The sequence below is a fragment of the Primulina eburnea genome, chromosome 4, assembly GCF_022965805.1.
Source record: "Primulina eburnea isolate SZY01 chromosome 4, ASM2296580v1, whole genome shotgun sequence".
NCBI classification, from domain to species: Eukaryota; Viridiplantae; Streptophyta; class Magnoliopsida; order Lamiales; family Gesneriaceae; genus Primulina; species Primulina eburnea.
Genome location: NC_133104.1, coordinates 24,941,092 through 24,952,146, shown reverse-complemented (window position 1 = coordinate 24,952,146; position 11,055 = coordinate 24,941,092). Strand labels below are relative to the sequence as shown.

Below are 11,055 nucleotides of genomic sequence, written 5' to 3'. Positions count from 1 at the left end.
AGACATATTCACCAAACTGTTGTCAAACGCTAAGTTTTTTTATTTTCGAAATATTTTTAGATTAATTGATTTATTTTAATCTCATTAACATTTTTATATATTGATTCATTTCCAAGATTAAGTGCAAGAAATAATAAACGGAAAACATAAAAAGAAACAAACAATAAACATAACAAAATTTTATTATTAATATTGAATTTTATATTGGCTCTTTCCCCATCAACAGCCTCCCGGAGAGACGGTATTTAACGTGGATTTGAACATGTCGATTACCCCTTAACTTGGAAATGATTTATGCCACGATGCCACGCGATTATGTATTTTAACGTGGATTTTAACTAAACAGCCATCCCTTAAAGTGGAGTTGACATATGCCACGTACGATACCATGTGATGTTGCAGAAATGAAAAATGTGATCACTAATAAAAAAAAAACCAACTACGATACTGAGAGCAATTTAATGAACAACAGGTTAGAAAAAGTCAAAAGCAATTCCATTTTTCTTCACATGCACCGCAAACCAGATCAATGCAAGTTGTTGCGTCGACCGGATAATCTGTAACTGAAGACAAAAAAGGATGAATATAAACATTTGATGTTAACCAATTAGCCAAAATAATTGCAGCAATCCAAGAGTGGAATACCCAAGAGTTACAAAGCTTGTTATTGCCCAATAATTTTTTCAAGTAATGCTGCAGCCACATAAAGATAGATCATATATAACCTGATATAACATCTGCTGTATGTGGCTGACTGATTTCCCCACTTGTCGACATTCCAAACTAAACATAGAAGTAGCAACAGCCAATCAACAGTCATATAAATCGGCAGGCGTCTCAATGTTGAAACAATTTCTGAAACCAATTTACCACAAACACCAGATGTGTCTCATCACTTGTAGCATTGACAAAGCTTGCCACATCTACTAACTTGGGAGAACGCGTTGAAATGCCTAGAATCAAAATTGCAAGAAACATTCAGAGAAATAACTTGTGCATGATTGAAATGAACAATGCAAATGAATCAGTAACATTACCTATTATCCTTGAATTGGCTGGCAAATGTCGTATCAAGGGTTCCTCAACAACACGCATCAATGTTTCATGGGTGTCACTCGTACGTATACGAGACTTTTCCAGTAACTCCACTACATCAATTCCACAAAATAAGTGTAAGAACTAATTATTTCAACATAGGAAGGGAAAGAAGAAATGCAATTCACATATTTTAGAGGATTTCGTGATAGTAAACTAGATGGTAAGATTAAAAAACAGTTATTGGTTTCTGTTAGAATATATTTACTAAATTGGCTTACACATGAGACCACTGAAGCGGGCCAAAGTTCTTGGAATACGAACATGAGGTTTAACCACAAACAGCGATCCATTTGCGATTTTCACATAAATAGCCCCAACCAATCCGTACTTATTAAGTGGGCTATCTAGAATTGCTTTTAACACCTGTATATCAAGTTTGAAGGTAATCAATCATACTTTGAATATAGTTATTTTCCAGTAACTCATTTTTCTACTACATAGCACGAGCTATGGATTAGCAGACAAGTAAATTTGAGGACAACTATGAGTTTTTATGCATATCGAGAAAAGATAATATAGCATCATCAAGAAGAATAGATGGAAAAGAGACATAATTTCCCTCACCGGTAAACACTACAGCTTTGACGCAGATATATATAAGTTGACAACAAGAAGCATTCATTATAACTATACCATCAGTTACGAAACAGAAGCATCTTTCTTTTGGCAGGCTAACTTCGTCTGACAGGTGTTGCAGCATCAGCATGCAGCTTATTAGTAACATAAGAGGACACCTCAGTTTAGCTTACACTTGAAAGTTATATTGACACATCTCACGACTCTATTTTCACAACGAAATCGTATCATGGTCAACAATTTTAATCTTTTTTCAAGTAGATGAAAGTACAGTTTTTATAATACGAAGTTGTACTTGAAGTCTCACGTTCAAATATGTTATGATAATGATTGAATCACATTAGGTCTGCCAAATCATTCAAAGATACTAACATCTTAGAAACTTAATTTGAAACTTGTTATGATATTGATTAGCATTATAAGGTATGCTATATCATTTAAAGGCATTTGCATCTTCAAACATGCTATTCATCAGGAACTTCAGCTATCAACAAACATGTAGAATACTAGAAATACTAAACAGGAGAGTTGGCTTCAGGTATCAACAAACATGTAGATTACAAGAAATACTAAACAGGAGAGTTGGCTTCAGATATCAACAAACATGTAGATTAAAAGAAATTCTTAACAGGAGGTTTTTTTTTTTTTTTATTGGGGGGGTGGGGGGTGGGGGTGTGTTTAAGGGATAGAGACAAACCACGTGCACTGTCTGGGACATGTACTCATCAGGATTTTTGTTCTGCTGTCGAAGAGCTGCTTCATCATCAATCCCATTTGCCACCACCCATTTCTTAGTAATACAGAAAATGCCAATCACTTTCGAAGTTACATATGCTTTTAGCATTGATATGTATTAGATAGATACGTCATATGTACAAATAATATTGACATACCTTCCTAACGAAAGCCTTTTTTATGCCAGCATTGTCAAGAATGAAGGAAACCTTGGGTTTCTGACTAATGAGCTCAACAGGGATTTGAGGTGTGAGGTGCCCTATCTCTTCCTCATGTGATGCTTCCCCTCGTTGTCTCTTCTTTGAGCAAAGTCTCGAACCTTCCATCTTTCCAAGTTTTTGTTGATACAAATGGTAACCTTTCCCCAACCTGGAGCATGAAAGTATGAACAAAAAAGAATAATAAGAGAATACTCAAATGCTAAACAACACATCAGACTTATGCATAGCTATGTTACATGACCTAAATATTTATTAAATTATATATATTCATGTAATATTGTAATTTTAGTCTCATAAGATGTCTGTTTTGAGTTGTAATAATGTAACTTGCAAAAGTTTAGTTTTCGTCCACTAACTTGGATTTTGTTTGTGTTGTTCTGTCTTATTTTTGACCCAAAACGACCAAATCTATCTAATACGTTTATTTGACACTGATTCTATCCTACATGACACATTTATAGAGAATAAATATTACATCACAGAAATTAAAATTAATCTGATAAAAAAGACTGGATATTAGTCAAATTAAGATTTACCTGATAAAAAAGACAAAAACAATAAAGCAATAAAACCCCAATACTTCAAAATGGGAGCTTTATTATCTCTACATATGATACATAGGATGAAATCAGTGTCAAATAAAACATATTCGATTGATTTAGTGTTTTCAGACAAAAAAAGAACCAAAACAAAAAATACAAGTCACTTTACGAAAACTAAACTTTGACAAGTTACATGATTAAAACTCAAAACAGACTAACTTACAAGACTAAAATTATAATTTTTCATAAATATATATTGTAATAGATATTTAAGACCTCAAAAACAATAAAAACTGGTCCAGTTAGCTATTGAAATAGCTCATATAATTTTAATTTTATAAAAAAAAAGCTCATATAATCATTCGGTTTCAAGGCTTCCCGATACTCCTTGCTTATAAGGCACACTCCCTAAATCTCAGTTTCCTCTTTCTCCCATCGTAACGGTGCTCTCCGGCCACTGTTGCTTCAAAGCACATCGCAAGTTTTCCTTGTTCCTCAACTCAATTTGATATTTTGTATTTGCATCGGCATTGAAAGTAAATGATGGGTGAGGTTTTTCTCTAACCAAGCCTTGAATCCTAATTGAGAAAATTGTTAGGAAAGGCTGGAAATCGCATTGCTTTTCTTGATAATTACACGATTAATCTCCTCCTCACACAGGCCGCGTAACATAGCTATACACAGTCTGAAGTTCACACAATTTTGATACTGCGAGCGTGCCGCATGCCACGTGCCAGGTGTTTTAAGCACCAATTTGGATGAAAATACTAAAAGTCTAACTTCTATGGAATCAAACGACAATAGATACTAAATTTGATAGTTCGTTATAATTTCTTATATATATATATAATGCCCTAAAAAACGACAATGGAACTTGAAGAAATAAAATCCTAACAAGATTATGTATCTACAAAAATTAGTAGGAATTTACAAAACCTGGAAATATAATAGAATAAACACGTTAAAAGCTAAATAACATTGGAATATTTGTAGATAATTTGCAGAATTTGTGATGAATGTGTTGTGTGCCCTTTCTTCGACGGACTCTTTTTCTTCAGAATATTGGGAAGTTTCCCAAATCCCATTATCTAACCCACGATCTAGTCCATGATCTTCTCTTATCCGCTCTGAAGTTTGGAATGTAAGGACAAAAACATCAAGTTCTCTTGCTTTGTACTCCAAATTATTGGCATTTTTCGTACATACATATTGCTTGTAAGTTTGGTTGACGACACGTGACGTTGAGCTGAGCGTTGGCCATGAGTGTGGATGTGAACGAACCAAGCCGAGCCAAACTGTATCATGGTTGAGCTCTGCTGAGTTGAGGTATATATAGGTTCGAGCTTGATTCGAGCTTTTATTATAAGACTCGAGCTCGACTCATTTTCAAATTACTAAGCTCGCGAATAGCTCGATTTCTTTTCTTTAATATGGTTTATTATGTTTAACGAGTCTGGATCGAGACCGGCTCGTTAAACTGACCTATTTTTAAGCTCGTTAAGCAAACTTGTTTTCGAGCTTGTCAAACATACAATTGATCTCGAGCTTGAGTTTGTTCGAGCTCGTTAACAAGCTAAATTCCTAGGAAATGAATAGGGATGACAACGGGAGGATATAGGAAGTTTTTGACTAATCCCGTGATCCGGCCCGCCAAACAGATATGGGACCTGGCCTGTACCGGCACCCCTAATACCCGGCGGGACGGGTACAGGTTGGTCCCACAAACCCACTGTAAATTCAGAAACATGGTAAAAAAGTAACTGAACACAAGCTGAAAACTCACCGACAACATATAGTAGTTGGTAAGTAGCTTTACATGTTTTAACTTTATGCGTTCCAATTCAATAGACGCTGAAACTAATTAAAAAATAACAAAGAGCGAAATGTTAAATCAAATGTTGAACTTAAGTATTCTTGTCAAATCAGTGGGTCAGTGGGTGTCTTAACTTGAAAAAGATTCAAGTTTGTCATCTATGAAGAGTGAAATCACTTCAGCATACCTGCGGAGGGATCTTCTCTAATCTCTAATAATCCAGGGCAACTTCAGCCAGAAGATACTAGAATAAGGAAAAAATGGTAAATGGCCAGAAGCTTGTTCCAACATAAAGCTGAAGATGCCATAAAAAAAAATATCTTGCGAATAAACCTGAAAGAAACACTGAAACCTCCTCACGTTTGAGTTTGAGAGAGGCAAGGACGAGGGATTGAGACAGAAAGAGTACCGGCGTTTACATCAGATGGGGCATTAGGGTTATGGTCAGACACAATATATATCCGGGGCGGGTGCGAATGGGTCTAGGCAAACCCCGTTACCCGCCCCGTAACTCTTTGACTTGGTTTGAAGCCGTCTTGTTCGGGACGAGTTTGATGTGCGACCGGTTTTAAACCTTATCCATTGCCGATCCTAGAAATAAACAAATAGTTTTACAAATCTGTTTCTAATTCTGGCTCACAAGCCCAAATCAATCAAAATTGATAGATACAATTAGGCATGCTTATCGGACCGGTTCGACCCGGAACCGACCCGATAAGCCCGGAACCGGATCCGGTATGTGAGAACCGGACCCGAAACCGTGTACAACCCGTTAATTTGTGGGTTGAACCTCAGCATATTCTGAACCGGTTCCGGGTCGGTTCCGGACCGTATCCTGAACCGACTCGGAACCGGACCCATAACCCGAATTTCGAATTTTTTTTAACAAAAATTAAGAAATACAATTTGGGCCAACGGCTGCATCTGCAGCCGTTGGGCTGCAAATGCAACAGTCCAACGGCTGCAAATGCAGTCGTTGGACTCTGCAGATTTCAGTAGCCGTTGCTACTGAAATCTGCAGTTTTTTTTTCGCAGCCGTTGGGCTGCAAATGCAACAGTCCAACGGCTGCAAATGCAGCCGTTGGACTCTGCAGATTTCAGTAGCCGTTGCTACTGAAATCTGCAGTTTTTTTTTCTCAATTTGGCCCCCAAAATTGCAAATAAAATTTTTTTTTTAACCCCCAAAAAATCACCTATAAATACAAGTCATTTTTTTCATTTCATATATCAATTTTCTCTCAACTTTCATTTCCCTACAAGCAATATATTTCTTTGCTATCATATCTACAAATATATTCAATAATTGTGTTATAATTTTATCTATAATCCGTATTATTTTTATTGTTATTTATTTACTATTTCGTAATTTACTCATATAAATATTTCGAATTTCAATGACATCATCTTCAAACCGTCGTGGTGGTGGTGACGGTGGCGAATACGCTCCCGACTTTGGTGAACATTATGGCTACATCCCCGACTTTGATGAAGTCGAACCTGGCCACGAGGATGAAGAATCCATTGAACTCCCCAACAAAGATGTAGGGACGCCATCGTCTACTCGAGCAAGCAACACAATTTCTACGAGCACGACGACGGCCCGTGCAAAGCGAAGCAAAGTTTGGGATCACTTTGATATTGAACATCAAGGTACGAATAACTCTTTTGTCGTTTGTAAAATTTGCAAAACGATGTATTCTTACAAAACAGGTGGTGGTTCCGGTGGAACCGGTACTTTGAAAAAACATTTAGTTAAAATAAATAAACTTGACCCCGACGCTACAACCATTCGGTAAGGAATTAACACAACAATAAATTAATCCTTCAAGTGGTAAAGCTTTCACAATTACAAAAGAAATTTCTAGGAAAGCTATCGTAAAGTTTGTTACTAAATGTTGTCAACCTTTTATAATAGCTGAACAAGAAGGTTTTGTTGAATTTACTAGTACTATTCAACCTGGTTTTCACAATATTTCTAGGCACACACTTAAAAAATATTGTTTTGATATTTATAAAGAATATAAAGAAACACTAAAATCACATCTTTCAAATATTTCTTGTAGAGTTATTTTGACTACTGATATTTGGACTAATTTAAAATATGAACCATATCTTGTTGTTACATGTCATTGGATTGACGAAAGTTGGAGTATGCAAAAAAGAATTTTAGCGCTAGATCATTTAGAATCGTCTCACAACGCATACACTATAGCTAGATATGTTTTAAATGTTGTTAAAATTTATGGCATACAAAATAAAATAATGTCGATAACGTTAGATAATGCGAGTGACAATACTCTTGCAATTAAATATCTTAAAGATTCACTAAAACCAATTTTAGAAGGTAATTTGCTTCATGTTAGATGTGCGTGTCATATTATCAACTTATGTGTTAAATGTGCATGTGATGAGCAAATGTCCACTGTAATAGAAAAGTTCAAATTATGTGGGAAATTATTACGTGAAAGAAGATATGGACGTGACTGGAAAACACTAGTCGAATCAACCGGAATTAAATTTAAAAAATTTCCTCTTCCAATTGATACTAGATGGAATTCTTTATATCACTTGTTTCATACTTTATTACATTTTCAAGATTTAGTTACTCCATATTACAATAATATTGCGGTAGAAAGTTTGATGTTAAATGACGATGATTGGATTATTTTGAGTAAATGTGTTTCTTTGTTAGAAATTTTTAAAGAAGCAACCGAAAAATTTTCTGGCATTAACTACCCTACTTCAACGATGTTTCTACCTTTGCTTTTCAATATGTTTTATAAATTTATTGAATATCGTAATGATTCTGTAATGCGTGATTTTGTTTCAAATATGGAAAATAAATTTAAAAAATATTGGGAAACTATACCAATTGTGCATGGTTTAGCAACATTACTTGATCTTACTCAAAATCAAGGAGGATTAGACATTTTTTTGAATATTATGCTAAATTTCTTGGGAAGAATGTTGATGATCAAAAGAAGTCAATCACGCATTCTCTCCAAGAATTGTTTGATTTGTATGCTAGTGAACAATGTGATGAACCGAGCGCGCAGCCGGAGGAGATGCTGACATATAAAAGCAAAAGTGAAGCACTTAACTTCTTTCAAAGTTTGAAACGACAAAAGTTCAAAGGAAAATCGGTGACAACAACCAATTACAATGAGATCCAAATTTATCTAAGCCAATATATTGAGACCACGGAGAATTTCGATGTTCTTGATTGGTGGAAAGTAAATTCTAAACTTTATCCAGTGTTAGCTGCAATCGCAAGAGATGTCCTACCAATTCAAAGTTCAAGTGTTGCTTCCGAATCAGCATTTTCAGTATGTGGAAGGATAATTGGTGATCAAAGAACTAATTTAAAGCCAGAAACACTTTCCATGCTAACATGCCTACAAGATTGGTTTGCTGCAGAAAAAAAGAATAGGACATCTGGCGCGATCGACGAATTTAAAAGCTCAAGCTCCGACGAAGATCCAGAATATTCAAAATATATTTTAATAAATTGTGATGAATTTTAGATGTTCAATTGTAAAAATAAATGTTTAAGTTATTTTGATAATTTTTTTTTAATGTAATGCACATTTATTTGCATCGAAATATTAAATAAAAAATTGTCCCTTAATATTTTTAATTTTAATCATATAATAAATATAATAAATTAGAGTTCGGAACCGGTTCGATATGAACCGGAACCGGTTTATTAGAGGCCGAACCGGTCTTGGTTTGGATTGGTTCCAAGTATTTTAACTTGGAACCGTAACCGGTTCGGAACCGGTTCAGACTGGTTCCGAACTCACCAGACGGAAAACCGGTAGGAACCGGTCAGAAACCGGTCCGGTGGAACCGATAAGCATGCCTAGATACAATGTTACAAACGGTATCTTAAAAACAAAACGAACCAACAACAAACTCGATAGTACACGTTTGCTTAGAAAATTGCACGCTAATTTATAAACAAAATAAAATTAATATAGACCCAAGAAAATATTAAACGTTACGAATCCTTACTAAAATACAAGAAATTCAGAAAAATACGACTTGAGGAAATCTTCGACGTTAGCTGCGCAGCTCTGCCAGAGTTAATGGGGAATTTAGCAGCAGAAGAATGCGTTTAGAAGTTAAAACTCATACTTGTCAACAAGTGTTCGGGCTTTGGGCTCGGATTGAGTAATTTCTTTATTGGGTCGACCCAATATAATATTATAAACCTTTATTTGAGAGGCTAATATATATTCAATTGAGTATTTACTAAAAACATGATTATTTTATTTTTATGAAAGGAAATAATACTTTCATGGCTATAAAATTCCTCATGTTAAAAAAAAAAAAAAGACTATAGAAATTCTAAAATTTTATGGAAAAAAAATATTTAAGTTTGGGAAGGATTCAAAATGGGTATGTATGGACGAAAATGATATATGGTGATCTTTCCTTTATTTTTAATTTTTTTTATACAAATTCATAAATATTTTTGTACCAACTAATTTCCACTATATTAGGATAACTGTTTTGGTATCATATATCACATAAAAAAAATTCCATTATACGATATATATACTATATACATAATATACTATATACTATTGATCGGGTTGAGTTGGGTGCTGATCCGAAAAAATTGATCGGGTTGAGTTGGGTGTTGACCCGAAAATTTATTTTTTTTAAAAAATATTTAATTAATAAATATTGCCTGCATTTTTATATATTTTATGCCTGAAAAATTATTTATTATATATTTATATCATAAATTTTCGTAATTTCATATTTAGTTTGAACATTTTTTATTTTTTTAAATAATTGTTTATTTGATTTATAAATATATTTATTTTTCTACGATTAGACTTTCAAATTTAAATCATATATATGAGAGAGATTTTGTTATTATGTGTTTAAATTAAAATATTTTTTAAATTTTATTTAATTTTCTTTAAAAAATTCAAAATCGAGTTATACGGGTTGATGTGTTGATCAGGTTGATTCGTGTTCAGGTTCGGGTCGAGAGTTTTCGAATTGGCTCGGGTTCGGGTTGAGCAATTTTTGAATAGTGCTATTGCTCAACCCGACCCAACCCACTCAACCCACCCGAAGCCAAGCGCAAAGCCAAGTGCGAAGACCTACGAGAAAAATCATTGTTTCCTACTTTAGAGTCCAATTTAATTATGGATGTAAAGTTTAGGAAATTCGAACTACGTAACCTGAATACATGCAATCTAGGGTTCTATAATATTTGTTTAATGATTTTTATGCACTTCATGAATGATTATTGCATGGGAAGGGTTTATTTCATGATTATTTATAAGTTTCATGCATTAGGGTTTTAAGTTGCATTTGGCGTTCGAACGAGTTACGGAGACCGATGATAAGAAAGAACTGAAACTGAATTCTGAACAAACTAAATTTCTGAAGTTTCGGTATTTTGATAATATCTCTCAACTGGATGATCCAAATGACAATCCGCCAACTTGGTTGATCTGAAAACTCAATTTGGAACAAGCCGTAACTCACGTCAGTTGGGCAAATTCGGATGTTATCAAGGTCTAACGGATCGCTGAATTACCGAAGCGATTGCACGAAAACAGCAATCAGTTGGGTATGAGCAGTTGCGTTATTTTGGTCATATCTCTCAGATCGGATATTGGAATGAAGCGATTCAGTATGCATTGGAAAGATAAGACAATGATCTAAAAATCATCTTCAGAAGTCAAAGTCTTAATCGAAGCCTAAGATGCTGATAAATGACGATGAAGCTACTGGTTCTGTACAAACTGAAATCAACTAGGCTGATTTCAACAGACCAGCTGAAACTCAACTGAACCAGCAGCTGACCAGCTGAACTGAACTGAACCCGCAGCTGACCAGCTGAAACTGAACTGAACCAGCTGCTGACCAACTGAAACTGAATCAGACTAGTTGAACTGAACCAAACCAACTTAACCGAACCAGCTGCTAATCAACTGAACCAGCTGAACTGAACCGAACCAGCAGTTGACAAACTGAACTGAACCAGCTGTTGACCAGTTGAACTGAACGACCCGTTGAGTTGACCAGTTGGGCAAATGTCCAG

General features: G+C 34.9%; 1 protein-coding gene across 3 annotated transcripts; it reads right to left on the bottom strand.

The window, feature by feature from the left end:
• Positions 1-244: 244 nt before the first annotated feature.
• On the bottom strand, positions 245-9,017 carry LOC140830920 (ribosomal RNA small subunit methyltransferase NEP1-like). Of its 3 annotated transcripts, XM_073194499.1 has the most exons (8): positions 9,000-9,017; positions 2,568-2,778; positions 2,372-2,464; positions 1,317-1,461; positions 1,038-1,148; positions 871-953; positions 726-783; positions 245-563 (listed from the first exon to the last, which is right to left on the bottom strand). In XM_073194499.1, the coding sequence occupies exons 2-8, from the start codon at positions 2,733-2,735 to the stop codon at positions 484-486; spliced, it is 738 nt and encodes a 245-aa protein (XP_073050600.1). In that variant the 5' UTR covers positions 2,736-2,778; positions 9,000-9,017; the 3' UTR covers positions 245-483. The 3 variants fall into 3 exon arrangements, with proteins under 3 accessions (XP_073050600.1, XP_073050601.1, XP_073050602.1); XM_073194500.1 differs by lacking the exon at positions 9,000-9,017 and having other exon boundaries at positions 874-953; positions 2,568-2,770; XM_073194501.1 differs by lacking the exons at positions 2,372-2,464; positions 9,000-9,017 and having other exon boundaries at positions 2,568-2,753.
• Between the last annotated feature and the right edge of the window lie 2,038 nt (positions 9,018-11,055).